The sequence below is a fragment of the Kwoniella dejecticola genome, chromosome 7 (assembly GCF_000512565.2).
Source record: "Kwoniella dejecticola CBS 10117 chromosome 7, complete sequence".
In the NCBI taxonomy this organism is placed as follows: Eukaryota; Fungi; Basidiomycota; class Tremellomycetes; order Tremellales; family Cryptococcaceae; genus Kwoniella; species Kwoniella dejecticola.
Genome location: NC_089307.1, coordinates 966,294 through 980,050, shown reverse-complemented (window position 1 = coordinate 980,050; position 13,757 = coordinate 966,294). Strand labels below are relative to the sequence as shown.

General features: G+C 48.0%; 5 protein-coding genes across 5 annotated transcripts; 3 read left to right on the top strand and 2 right to left on the bottom strand.

Moving 5' to 3' along the window:
- Positions 1–363: 363 nt before the first annotated feature.
- On the bottom strand, positions 364–1,863 carry I303_105996 (uncharacterized protein; the record flags this gene model as incomplete). The annotated part of the gene is made up of 4 exons (XM_018409305.1): positions 364–853; positions 938–1,192; positions 1,261–1,369; positions 1,446–1,863. 4 exons carry the CDS (start codon positions 1,861–1,863, stop codon positions 364–366), a joined length of 1,272 nt encoding a protein of 423 aa, XP_018261578.1.
- Positions 1,864–3,383: 1,520 nt separating this feature from the next.
- I303_105995 (uncharacterized protein) lies at positions 3,384–5,837 on the top strand (the record flags this gene model as incomplete). Its single annotated transcript, XM_018409304.1, has 5 exons — positions 3,384–3,870; positions 3,948–4,798; positions 4,994–5,376; positions 5,514–5,574; positions 5,682–5,837. The coding sequence occupies 5 exons, from the start codon at positions 3,384–3,386 to the stop codon at positions 5,835–5,837; spliced, it is 1,938 nt and encodes a 645-aa protein (XP_018261577.1).
- A 641-nt stretch (positions 5,838–6,478) lies between these two features.
- I303_105994 (uncharacterized protein) lies at positions 6,479–9,236 on the top strand (the record flags this gene model as incomplete). Its single annotated transcript, XM_018409303.1, has 8 exons — positions 6,479–6,701; positions 7,099–7,203; positions 7,364–7,436; positions 7,636–7,813; positions 7,966–8,475; positions 8,602–8,650; positions 8,763–9,059; positions 9,148–9,236. 8 exons carry the CDS (start codon positions 6,479–6,481, stop codon positions 9,234–9,236), a joined length of 1,524 nt encoding a protein of 507 aa, XP_018261576.1.
- Positions 9,237–9,714: 478 nt separating this feature from the next.
- Positions 9,715–10,895, bottom strand: I303_105993 (uncharacterized protein; the record flags this gene model as incomplete). The annotated part of the gene is made up of 4 exons (XM_065969290.1): positions 9,715–9,775; positions 9,973–10,145; positions 10,300–10,341; positions 10,479–10,895. 4 exons carry the CDS (start codon positions 10,893–10,895, stop codon positions 9,715–9,717), a joined length of 693 nt encoding a protein of 230 aa, XP_065825362.1.
- Positions 10,896–11,441: 546 nt separating this feature from the next.
- On the top strand, positions 11,442–12,717 carry I303_105992 (uncharacterized protein; the record flags this gene model as incomplete). Its single annotated transcript, XM_018409301.2, has 4 exons — positions 11,442–11,446; positions 11,611–11,669; positions 11,904–12,171; positions 12,678–12,717. 4 exons carry the CDS (start codon positions 11,442–11,444, stop codon positions 12,715–12,717), a joined length of 372 nt encoding a protein of 123 aa, XP_018261574.2.
- Positions 12,718–13,757: the final 1,040 nt, after the last annotated feature.

The window sequence follows — 13,757 nt, the reverse complement described above, 5'->3', positions numbered from 1 at the left end:
GTAATGATCCATCGATCTGAAATGTCTGATCGGTTGTGTACTTAAAGTATGTGTTGCGCACCGTATACTCAGTACGAAATACTAGAGGGATAAGCAAAGTCTGAACAGTTTGAAAATGAAAAAGCGAAGCGAAGCGAAAGAATGTTCGTTAATCGTGAAAATTGGTTATGGTATACTACAATTAACGCTGTCCCAGCCAACGTTGTCTTCCTCTTGCTCTTTCTGCTTGTCTCATCACTCAGATTTTAATCTGAATCTGCTTTACCATGCTGTGATATTCCGTTCTCTCATGGCTATTACTTTGTTCATCGCTTGTCTTTGTCTTGAATGATCGGTGATTACTGATGGAGTAACGAGTAAACTTTAGTCTAATCTGAAGCCTGGTCTTGCTTGACCATCGTGAGGATTCGGAAGAGTGACTCGTCGGTGATCATTGACATTCGCCATACTCATTCCTCCGTAGGGATCTTCATCATCATGAACGCCACCATCGAGATGCCCCGGATGATGATACGGAGAAGTCAAATTCGATTCCTGAAGCTGGACAGGGGGCGGGAACGAAGTATAGTTATCGTGGTCATCGTGACTGTGATTGCTGTGTTCGGCGATAGTGTGTTTCTCAGAGTAATCATCTTCGAGTGAATTCGACGCCCCGAACGAAGATCCGTTTAAGGCCATTGGTTGCGAGCCTAGATTGGCATGGGAGGCCGCGTGAGAAGAGGGAGGAGCGAAGATTGAAGAAGAGTTGGAAAGCGATCGAGAGAGTGGATTGGTCTCGAAGCCGTGTTGTCCTGTTTGACGGGCTGGTAGTGCGTGATGGGCGTCAGAATCACCATGTCGATTCAGTTCGGGCCTACGCCACGAGTAAGAAGAAGATCAACATCGAGTCCAAATCAAGTCAATCCAGGGTGAGGGGGACAATGAGCCGACGACTCACCATCGAATAGCTTCGTCTTCGTCGCCTGTCCTCCTCTTCATTCGCCAGACTGCGAACGCAATCAAGGCAAGAATGACGACACCGACACCGACGCTGATTCCGATGATAGCTGCGACGGGAATGGAATCTCCGTCCGTCTTCGCCTTGGCGGAAGCAGTTGAGGAAGTGGTCGATTCGGCTGCTGAAGCTGCGGCGGTGAGAATGACGGTGACCAGTTGAGTCTGACCGGCGGCATCTGTTGTGTATTGCACGGAGCTAGGGAGAACGGAAGCTGTAAGCTTCTTGTGATGGACACCGGTAGGAAAGACTTTGACCAGACTTACGCTGCGGAGCTTTCGGATGAGGAAGAACTTGTTTCTTGGACGGTCGAGGTCAGGACTGAGGTCGAGTTAGCTGAAGTGGTCAGATTGGCTGAAGAAGTTGCGGAAGAAGCTATCAAATGTCCGAGATGATTTAGCATACAGCGCAACTGTTCAAATAGTCTGCAAATTCAAAGACTTTCACTCACATGCGCTTATAGATCCACTCACACCCGATGGAGAGACGATAGAATCTGTCGCAGAGGTTGTGATACCGATTGTGCTGGTCACTCTGGAAGTGAGTTGAGTGGTGGTATCATCATCGTCGTCAGGCTTGGTCGAGGAGGAAGAGGTGGAAATGGTTGAGGAGGGTGTGATAGGTGAGGTAGTTCTGGTAGATGACGATATTGAAGAGGTAGTGGAAGTTGTATCGTCCCCGACCAAACCACCTAACAACCCATCGGAATGCTGTCTACCCTCCAGATGTCGTTCGAATCGTGCATCTAAATTACTATTTCGAAGCGAGCCATTTCGCCGAGCATGATGCGCTGGGGCGATACCGTGGGCATGAGCATGAGCGAGGGCGAAAGGTAAGAGAAGGACTGGAATAGTCCTCGAAATCTTCATGGTTGCGACTGCAATGATCCTCTTGCGGCTCGTGGTGCTTCCTCAAATTAGACCAACACAATTTCACCAAGGTGTGGTCAAGGAAAAGATAGTGTCGAAGAGAAATTAGCGTCTTTGCTACAGGTATCCCGTCCAGTATGCTTGATTAGGCGAGACGATTGCTGACGGTTGTCGTTTTGGTATTCGTTGTAAAGGAATGAGAAAAGCAAAAGAGTGTGAGCGTGATCGATGAGGATTACCTTTGATTGTTGCTGTCGTTCCCCCCTTGTGATTGTGAGTATGAGTTTGACTGTGGTGTGTACTGCGCTTTGATCCTCCTTTGATGATCCTCTTTTCTTTAACTTTGCCTTGGCTCTGGCGGTAAGCTGTAATCTAAGTGTTTACGAGTGAGAATCAGTGGATGTAATGTCCATGTGAATACTATGCAGCCGAACGATGAGAGCTCGTTTGTTGGTATATGCGGATGGTGTTTGTTGATTGATCGAGTGACTGCAAGATGGCTATACGGTGAGTGTATGTGATTCCTAGAAGACGCTAGGGTCGTTGTCTTGAAGCAGGTTCAGGTTGTTTGGGATTTTGAATTCAACTATGACTGATTTGATCTAGCCTCTCAGTCGTGCGATGTCCACTTCTTGTCTGGTTTTCTTTGTAAAGTGCAGTGATTTGCGGGTAGGTTGTAATGAATGTATAGAGGTCAAGTATGCTTTGAATCGTATAGGACTGAGAATGAGGATGATGAAGTATGAAAGGAGGAAGAAGGAAATGATGATATATAAGGAAGGTCAATGCAAAGTCAAAGCTGTTTCGAGTTTACCACTTTGTCAGGGGTTAAATCGGAATAAGCGTGGTGGAAACGATGCTAAAGGACCTCTTATTAGTCGCTAGTACGAGTAATCATCATCAAAAAGCACAGATCTTCGGATGACGATCCATGAGCCCTTCATTGCGATGCATCGTTCTCCTCCCTGCGCGCTGTCGTACTTTCTCAGCTACCCATCAACAACTGCATCTTCACTTTGGTGAGCCTCGATTTTTGGGAGCTGCCAATAGTTCAGATCAGTCAAAGTCTCGACTTTGATAGAAGAAATGACGATGCATGATTCGCCTTGTGCAGAAATGTCAAGTGAATGAATTAACCCATCTGATGTACTGGTTCATTCCGATAGTTTTATAGATTGGACCCCCGTTTCAGGTTTTCGAACCAAACAAAACCAAACACAACAACATAAACAACCCCTGATTTTACGTTACCCCTGAGCTTGCTTGTCTCCACGTGAGCAAGAGTCAACCGAGCTGTGTTTCAGGCCTAATCAACCAAAGCTTCGTACGCATGCCTAAAGATTCAAGTGGAGGCGAACATCATCTCAGCTCATGTTCGTGTCCTTCGACGCACGCGTTGTGACGTTGAGAAAGCACTTCCGCAAACTGGTAAACAAAATATACTGGTCAGAACACGAATAAATTCCCTTGATTGACTCACTACATTGGCTCAAGCAGGAAGTGTAGGTGACGGAAGCAAGATGCCGCCGAGAAAATCGCTTCCCACGTCTTTCTCCACGCCCGCTCGACTGTCCCGCCAAGAACCCAGCTCACAAAGCACGATAAAGCGATCTCGCTCGAGGAAACCCCCTGCTGCAGTTGCAGCCCTAGGAAGTTCACCAGACCCGATCGCTCTCAAAGCAGAAGTGCCCGTACCTTCCAGATCACGTACCAGAGGGAATAACCAACAGCACACGCAAGATGTATCAGAGGAAGTTCAGGATGATATTCAAGTGGTAGGCGAGATGAAAGCGAACAGTCGTCGAAGTGGCAGACAACAAGAAACCGCACCCAAGAACGAGACCAAGCCTGGAGAAGAGATGAGCAACGAGAAAGAGAATGAAACTGTGAACGAGCTGGAAGCGTGGGAAGATTTTGCGGCGGATCATTATGAGATGGTAGAGCAACTTCCACTGGAATTACATAGGAATTTTCGTCTGTTGAGGGAATTGGATGATGGGTGTATAGGTGAGTCCCCGTCCTTTCCTGTCCCGTCATGCCCTACACCTCGAGCTGACGCAGCTTGTGTCATTTTGAGATTATAGCTCAGACTAAGCGATTGCACGAATTGATCAGGCATTATGTCAATGAAAGACTAGAACTCGAGAAACAGCTTCTTCAGCGGAAAAGTTCGAATTCCCCGGCTTCAAATGAGGGAGAACAAGCTGAGCAGGGCGTCAAGGAGCTCGATGATAAGGATAAGAATGAGAAAGAGGGAGAGGCTCAGAAAATAGATAAAGTGCAGAATCCAAAGGGGAATGACACATCGGAATTGAATCACGAGCAAAATACCGATAACCCCGAGAAAGCAGAGGACGACATGGAGATGATTTTGGGCGCCGAGCAAGTCGTTGGTGAACATGCGAAAGAAGCTGCTCGGGACGTGCAAGTCGATCGAGATTTACTTGAGGGTAAACAGGTTACAAAGGGAGTGCCGCTCTCTGATGGTCAAGGTGGTCTGCTCATACCTATACCTCTTCCCTCGAACTCGCACTCGGTCAATGGATCATCCGGGGAGAGTGAAAAGGTGCCGATGCCCGTGGAGATTTTACCTAGGTTGGGATTTCCACCTAGACCCGAAGACGGAGGCGCAGAGGAGGACAACGATACGGAAAAGGAAAAGGAAAGGGATGATGAGCACAATGGGAATACCGAAGACGCAACGTCAATGCAGGTGGACTCTACGCAGGACAAGCACCAAAGTATACCCGCTGAGAATGGGACGAGCCAAGTCGATGGAGCGGATAGCAAGGAAAGGGAAAAGGAAGATGGAAATAAAAAGAGGAAACGCCCTGATGGACCGTATGCCCATCTGCCGGAAATCGCACGTCTGTCTAGAGAGGTGATTCGAACGGCTGAGGAGAAAGTGGCTGTGGCTGTCGGAGCTTATAATGCTGTGAGCTTGCCCATCGTTATCCAATTCACCAAAATCCGTTCCAAGATAGACTGTGCGCTTCGTGGCCGTATTCAGGTAGAAAGATCGAATGACTGACGAGAGAGCATTGTCTACCTTACTCTACGCGCCTTTGCCTTGGTTTGCCTCGGTTCCCCTCGAAATGATTTGATCCGACTGGCTTCCGTCCATCGATAGATCGATCGACATATCCGAGCATTAGACTCGGCATTGACAGCACAAGAAGCATCCATCTTACTTGGCCTCCGACCCGAGACGCTCCCATCGACAAATGCGGAGGACGCTTTGAACCCTTCCCCAACGGAGGAAGGCGGGGATGGACACGAGGCTGAAGAGGGAGAGATGATTATTGGTTTAGGCGGGATGGAGGCCGGGGGAGGTACGGGTAAACGAAGTAGGAAAAAGGGGAGGAAGGGTAAGAAGGGAATGCGGAATGGGGTTAATGTTGGGAAAGAGCAACCACACGGAGGACAAGTGGGGCAAGGACAAGGACAAGTGGCAGGGAAATTACCAGGTCAGGGAGGGGTAGGGCATGGAGTAGAAGGTATTTCTGTTGATCCGTGAGTTTACATTGTCTTGTTAACTGTTTGTTTGAACTGTTTGGTCATTTGGTAGTTTGGATATGCCGCATAGAAGACTATGAGCTGATCTATTGGAATGTACATTACGTTTGGGCATATGATATCATATGATATAGTAACGAACCGAGATATTGTTATTGTCATCAAGTCTCGTATGGACAGATGATAGGATGCGAGGTGAGTGTATCGGCGCGTTCTCGGATCGTCCGGTCATCCCTTCCCCGATGGGCAGGTAGACAGACTGATTCCTGATTGATCGCTTATCTTATCTTATGTTATGGCAGAACGAAGATTGTCCTTTGGAATGGTTCCATCTAGCATGTTGCGGGCTTGACACGGCCCCGACGGGCACATGGTATTGTGATCTGTGTAAGGCGGATCCGGGGGTTGGTAAGGCGGGGAATAAGGTTTCGGTTGGTCATCCCAAGAAGAAGAGGTGATGCATTGGTCTAAGACGAACTGAACCGGACAATGCCCGCTCATTAACTTTTGCCTTTTACCAAAAGAACGAGGCAATTCAAGTATTTGTGTTTCATTGGGAAAAGGGAATGACCGATATTCAGTCATGTATTGTTGTATTTGACGTATGTGTTTGATAGTGCAGAAGGATGATCCAGCCATTCGGTATTCCACATAATGCGCAGAGCTGTCTCAGGTGCTTTCGCCAGCCTTGAACCTATATCCTACAGAATACAGATCAAAGCGAAATACTCGCCTCGAGTACGTCCTAGTCCATCGCCAAGAAGAAAAGCGCGTCAGTTCCGTCGGAATCGGGTGATGATGTCAGTGTCGTGAGTCATGAAGCTCAAGCGCAACTCAGATGAATAGATGCAAAGATAGATGCAGGAATGTTTGCCGCCAGTAGACTTGCAGCGAGTATCGAACAGCTCAACAGGCTGATACTGAAGTTACTGAGGTCGAGATCGACATTGAGATTGAGGTTGAGCTTCAACATTGAAAAGCGATAAGCAAGTCTGGAGAAGACTGAATGTTACCCGCATCAGTGTAATTCCAAGCAGTTCTTTCCACCCACTCAAGATCACCCCTCTTGAGGATTTAGGATTCTCCAGACAGTACGAGCATGACAATCACCCACAATCCCAATCACTCGCCGCGGACCAATATCCCAACTGCTCTATCCGATCCAGAAGGATACCTCTCTTTACGCAAGTTCAACCTCCGAATACCCCGGTGTAGACGCACGAACCTCCCTGTGACCTTCAGCGATATCGGTGCGGAAGATGGAATTCCGGTGTTGTATCTATTGCCTAGTGGGTGTAGTAGGTGGATAGCTGCGCCTATGGGTGAGTTGCCGTCTGGAGCGGGGTAAAGAGAATTGTTACAGTCTGCATTAGGACCGAATGGCTCGAGTTCTCTTGCTCTTGCTCTTGCTCTTGCTCTTGCTCTTGCTCTTGCTCTTGCTCTTGCTCTTGCTCTTGCTCTTGCTCTTGCTCTTGCTCTTGCTCTTGCTCTTGCTCTTGCTCTTGCTCTTGCTCTTGCTCTTGCTCTTGCTCTTGCTCTTGCTCTTGCTCTTGCTCTTGCTCTTGCTCTTGCTCTTGCTCTTGCTCTTGCTCTTGCTCTTGCTCTTGCTCTTGCTCTTGCTCTTGCTCTTCGTCCTTGCCTTCTGTACCTTCGATGTGGGATGGGATTGGCACGAACCACGAGAATCCGAGCTAACCCGACCTGAAAATGAATGCTTAGACCCCCTCCTGAAGATCTACCGAGTAAGGATGATAGTCATCGATAGACCGGGATGCGGGGGGACGGGGGAAGTACCGCTTGATCAGAGGATAGATCGATCTTGTGGTGAGTGAGCCATACTTCGGTATTCCTCATATATCCCGTCACCTATTGAATCCATCTCTGTGCTTTGTTTTGGCTGTGCTAGCTTGAGGAATGAAGGGCGAGAGGCAAGGCTGATAGGCTGATTCGCTAACTGATTGATTGGATGATGGGTGGGTTGCAGAAATGATCGTTTCTGTACTTGAGCACCTCAAAGTGAGGCCTGCGAATATCTTAGCTTCTTCAGCGGGCATATAGTGAGTCGACCTTTTACTCATCTAGACTTTCTCATCATTACATTATTCCATGGTGAAGGTGCTCAAAGTATCCCAATCGAGTGACACTTCATTACTCGACAACGACCTTCCCTTCTCATCCGTTCTCCATTCTCCATTCTCCAACCGATTCTGGCCTCTTTACCGCCTAAGCTTCTGACTGACGCATTCACTCCCTCAGCTACGCGCTCAACCTCCTGACTCGTCACGCCTCGGCATTCTCTACCGGCCTCAACCCGCCTCCGAAGCTCTACTTACTCTCTCCGTGGAGCCCGCTCTTACCGCCCGAAGACCCGGATCATTGGCCTTTCAAGTGGGATTGGATACCGAGTCCCTTGATCGCTACTCAGCATATAACGGTGCGTATTTGTCTTTCGTCAGCTGCGTTGAATTACAGTCTGGTCTGGTATGGTCGAGTCTGATCAGAAGAGGCTGCCTGTGACCCAGTCAACATCCAGGCTTGATTCCTCGCGGCTGCAAGCCTCATACGTAGCTGACGCAACCTCAATAGACCCCACACTTGATCAAAGCTGCTACTCAAGCTCAGAAAGCGTATGAAGAAGGACTGAAAGTGTACGAGACCTCAAGATCGTTCGTTGGGAGATGGTTCAAGACTATATCGGTGGATCCGTCTTCCTTGTTCTCTGTTATCTCCCAGTCTACAGACTCGGCCGCATCTACTACTGCCACCACTACAAGATTTTCGGATATACGATCACGCAATTCGGATACTGCTACCGCCACTGCTGGAGATGATGAGCCTAGTAAGAGTAATAATATGGGTTTAGGTCAGTCTGCTAGTGACATATTGAGTATTATCAGAGGAGGGGGAGGGAAGACTACGAAAGCAACGACGAGCACGACGAACACGATGAAGCCTTCCTTAGGGGAAGGTACTGATATTTCCAATCCTCAACCACCACCACCGAAGGAGACGCTTGATGATGCCGAGCACGAAGAGGAGATCTCGGAAGGCTCGAGGATGTGGGGCGATTGTCAAGATTCATGTTGCGTTGCATGTGTGAGTGCGATCAATCTCAGGCCGGTCACACAAAGATCCTTCGCAGATCCATCCACCAGTCGATACGGAGGATATGGAGTGACAACAACAGCTGATATACGTTACCGTCATCTGAACGGGCTGCAGTTGACGCAGTCATATATGAGTGCGGAAAACTCTCAAGGTATAGGCCAAGGTATGTCCACGCTACACCTTACACCCTACAACATCGAAGAAAGAAGCTGTCCATCTCGGTGATAGATAAATAGCTGATATATGTTCATGGGACGGGTTCGGTGTTGGAACAGAACACCTGATCTGTCTGAATAGAGGAACGGAAGAAACCGGTTCCGAATGGTTGAAGAGGACTATCAGGGAATTGGCAGATACAGTTGAATTCGCTCAATTGGGGGAAGAGGCAGAAGAAGTAGAATTTGACTTGAACCTGGGGCTGGACCTGGGAAAGGATGAGAAGAATGCGGGTGGGCCGGGACTTGACGGGAGAACGAAGAGGAAGCACAGCAGGCATAGGAAGGTGCCGTATAAAATGGAGATTGAAGTTTGGTGGGGCTGGTTAGACGATATGGTCCCCCGAAAAGGACAGTGTGAGTGTTGGTAATCATAACTATTGCTCGTGTCGTCAATCTTGCCGATCAGAGCAGAACGAAGCTGATGTTGGAAAACGTCGGACAGTGTGGTTCAATAAGATACTGGGGTCTTATCCCGAGACGATTGATCTGAGGGTACATGATGTGGAAGATGGGGATCATACGGATTTGTGAGTCGAGGCTTCCTCACAACTCCCTCCATCTTTTTGGAGAAGACGAAAACGTGTCCGAGATACTGGATGGCTTGCTGATCTGGTATGGCTGATGAATGGGTGTTTGTGAGAATAGGTTATCGAGGTCTGAGGGGATACATCAAGTCTTATCGATGATCGAATCGCAGATCGTTCTAGGGGGTGATGCGAAATAATGACTTTGGTTTGACTCGGACTATTGACGAAGATTACATATCGTCTGCGTGGGTGGGTCAGCAGAGACGGACATCGGGAACGGCTGTTTTGGGATTCGTCGCTTCATTCAAGATGCGGATGCCGATGTAATCCTAGGAGTACTCGAGTAGAATTGATAGATCTATCATTGTTTATTGCAATATACATGTTGTTTGTACATTACGATACACTCATCTAAATCTAAATTCGACTTTAAGTCTAGCTTCCATTCGTCAGGTCGATCATTCATGGCATGAGAGCAGGTCTCATGATAGATACTTCTTGATATTCGCTTTGACCGCTGTATTCTCCAGCCAATCTGCATCTCTGTTGTGGTGGAAGAGACAGTCAAAGTCAAGAATCAGTGTCTTATACGTGGTACGATACAATATGAATGTGAAATAGGAATCATGGTGATGACTATGTTTATGATATGATTATGATTTGATAAATATGTGATAGAGATAGAATCGACCAATGATGTCGAAGGCAAGAATGACGAGATTAAGAATAGATGGACGTACGGATTCTCCAGATTATCGTCAAAATCACGTATATTCCTATGTATCTTCTTAGCGCGTATGATTTGGATCACTCTGCACGGTAGATCTGCATTGCTCAGAGAGAACGCATCAGGTATGGACTTGGTAGAGGATAGGATGGGTTTGGAGGTTGTAGTTGATGATGGGATGTATGGCTGTTGGAGTTCCGTAACGATCAGTAATTACACACGTTCATGGTTCACACCACTTGTGAGAGGGAAGGTGAGAAGAGATGATTCGACCGGGCGACCAAGAAGGGTAGGTAGGCTGGATAGGAGCCAAGAGGTGTGAAGGCATTGATAGACTTACGATGTATGCGAATTCGCCTTTTGAGAGTTTATCGTTGTCCAGCTGTGTTGCGGAACGCGAGTTCAGCTAAACAAATTCCTCCTTCTGCTATTTGCACGTGAACCCGACTTCGTTGTGATGGATGATAGATCTGCAGAGAGACCAGAAAAGGACCGAGTCAAAGCAGAAAAGCGACTTACGACTAGAGCAAAGACACCATCGAATCGCTGTTGTTCCCTCAACGCACCCAATATCCTCTCTGCGGATCTTGTCAAACTATCATTCCCATACTCTTTCGCAAGGTATATCCCCACAATCCGCTTCTTTCTGAGATTGGCATACTCAGTGACGAGGGAAAGGGCGATTTCGGTTATGGGAGATAAGTTCGTATAGCTATGTATGAGGGGTATAGCTTCGTCTACCTCTATCAATGCTTGTGATTCTGACTTTGGATCCACTTGAGTCTGGGTTGACGAGATGGGACCTAAGAAGACGCCTAGGACAGAGGAAGATGGATGGCGAGCTGCGTGTAGGATAGGGAGTGTGTATGCTGTCGAGGAGAGGGAATAGCTGTGTGAGGACGAGGATGTGGATGAAGCTGAGGTTGAGGTTGACATGACGACCACTGATCTACTCTTCACTCTCGGGCTGTGCAGGGGAGGGGTCGGGGGGAAGGGGTCACAGGAATAGGAAGAGATGAACACAGAAGGATTGCTTCCTGGGATCGATGAAGTGAAGCAATGGCCCAAATACAGGAGAAACTCGAGCAGTCAGTCAGTCATTTACGGTATTCTCCACGTGGTGCACTCAACTTCACGAGCGCGATAACCGAACTGCGAGATTGGCTGTGTGAAGATGAAAGTCATCTAAAGGTAAATTGATCCACAGCTTTCTTGCTTCTTGTACATTTTACATACACCTATCAACCTCTTCAATACCACGAACGACTCAAATCACCAGGACCTGCCTCAATTCGGCGTGGCGAGACTCATTCAAGCTCATTTCTGAACGATTGGCAGCAAGTACATCGAATCAGACAACTTCGAGTTTACTCAGACATTCCGCGGTATCTGCTCTCATCCAGTCTCACTTTGACATCTAAGGGTGAAGACCATAGTCCCACACAGCTGAGCGAATCACAAACCGAATAGGTACATCACATTATGGCGTGAGTCTAGACTTCTAACCCCATAGCACCACTGTAACCCTTTCTTAGACCTGTCATATTATCCGTGTCGGCTGTCAGCTCCCCGCTTGAGTGCTTGATTGAATTCCATGCTCTATACACTCGCTGAAGGATTGGACATAAGCTGATGGATGACCGCTACACAGCTCGACGTGGGATGTAGTCTCTTCGGTCCTGTTCTTAGGGATCTTCCTCGGCGCCGTATGTAAGTGAAATGTCTATACTTTAGTCTTGTCTCCCATATTCTTCCTTGTTCTTCAACAAGCCTTACATAATCTCGCTCCCATCATCGTACTTCCACTTGGGAAGCAGAGCAAGATACAAGGTCCAAGATTCCCAAATCTTACCCGTTGTTCACGAGCATTCTGAACTTCAAACTAAGATGCAGAAGCGAAGGGGGAGGACGAATGCTAAATCCCACTTTCTCATTTACACGCAGTCCTCGCCGTCAAATTCTCTTCGGCTTTATCGACATCCACAACCTCCGCGCAAACTTCTCTGAAATCACAAGGAATCACGTACGAACAAGGCAGATTATCGGTGCAGACTGACCGAGCTGCGCCGTCGCGAGATGAGTATATAGCCAATACGCAAGCGGCGTTTAACAGGGGCGCGAAGACGCTCAAGTCGCATGCGAATGCGTTTGCGTTCAAACGGGGAGATAGTCAGGAGGATACTGCGCAGAGCAGTGGGGCGGACACGAATGGGTGAGTGGTTCGTTGGTTGTCATCATAGCTTAGAAGAAGGAGAAGGAAGAGAAGGAGAAGGAGAAGGAGAAGGAGAAGGAGGGCGGTATGGTCATCGATTCTTGGCTGGAGGGCGGGATTAAGATGCCAATTTCGAAATTTGAGATAATAGGGGACGAAGCGATGGTAGATGGGGTGGGGGAACGACTACAACAGATAAGAATTCATTCCTTGTGGTCAGAGGCTGCTTGTAGACAGCAGCAGGATGGGATGACAATCGTCATCAACAAAGCCGATGAAGATGACAGGTCTTAGACCGATAGCATTGCTGAGCAAAGACTACGACACCAACTAGGAAAGGTGGGATTCTGGAAGGTTGTACTTTGGTCCGGAGCCAGAGGAAGCTGTGGACGACGGAGAGGACAAGATCAGATGGGATGCCTCGCCGCTTAGCAGGGTCTCAATACTCAAGGCGGAACTGGTCAAGACGAACAGTCGCTGATCATCGTCTTCTCCCTTCGTCATAGTGGTAACAGGGGATTCCGAAGAACCAAGAAACTCGCATAAAGTAGATCAGATATTTCCCGCCTTTTCAAGTGAAGTAGAGGGCTTCCTGTCATAGGCAAGTGAAGGTAATTTGAGTATGTTGGAGGCCATCTAGAAATCTCTTATACAATTATGCATGTATAGGATGGATGTAATCCATCACGATTGGAATCGTATAAGCTAAAGCCAAAGCCAAGTTGACTCTCGGAGGCAAAACACCGAGCATGAGGATTTGACATAATCCGGATTCACGTAATCTGAGCGGGTCGCTTGAGTTTATGTGTTTTCGTTTGAGCCCTTGTACCCGGGGATGTCCACGGCTTCCACGGGTCTACACCAGAAAGAAAGCATGTTGAAATACGGATCCGGACCCGGATCCGTGGGTCTGGACTCAACCTTGAATCAACATCAGTGCCGAGGAGGGTGAGTTTGAGTTTCTTGGCATGGCGGAAGCCGTCGAGGAATAAGGTGCAGTAAGTAAAATCGAATCGCTGCTTTCGATTCTCCAATAGTCTGGCAGTCCGGTCGAACAACGAGGCGAAGGCAAGTGGGGAAAACTCAGATGTGATGTATCAAGACTAGAGTAAATTGAGCCATATGGCAGAGATCCTGCACATGGCTAAAGCAAGTACGCGGACATGCAAAACTCTAGAGAGACGAGACGAGGTCGACGGGGTCGATTATGCATGTACTACTCGCTAATGCTACTCTTACGCCAAGCAGACGAATACCGGGAATTTTGCACTCCCAGAAGGAACAGTAAAAAGCCTACGTGGTTGAAGAGGTATAGCAGAATCGGGATTTCTCGCGATAATAATATAGGAGTGGCCATAAAATAATGTCATCATCGGATTCAAGCGAAAAGGATTGATCAGCCCTGAGAACATGAAGAGAAAATCCGCGGTGCACCGGCACGAACAGCAGCAAGCTCATGAGAACCTACTCGTGAAGTGGAGGAGGAGGATCTAGGATTTAGGTACACGAGCTCTCTTGCGCTAGTGTGGATTAGAGTAATCTAAAAGGCTGGAGAAAGTACGACAACAACAGATTCGGCCACCGAA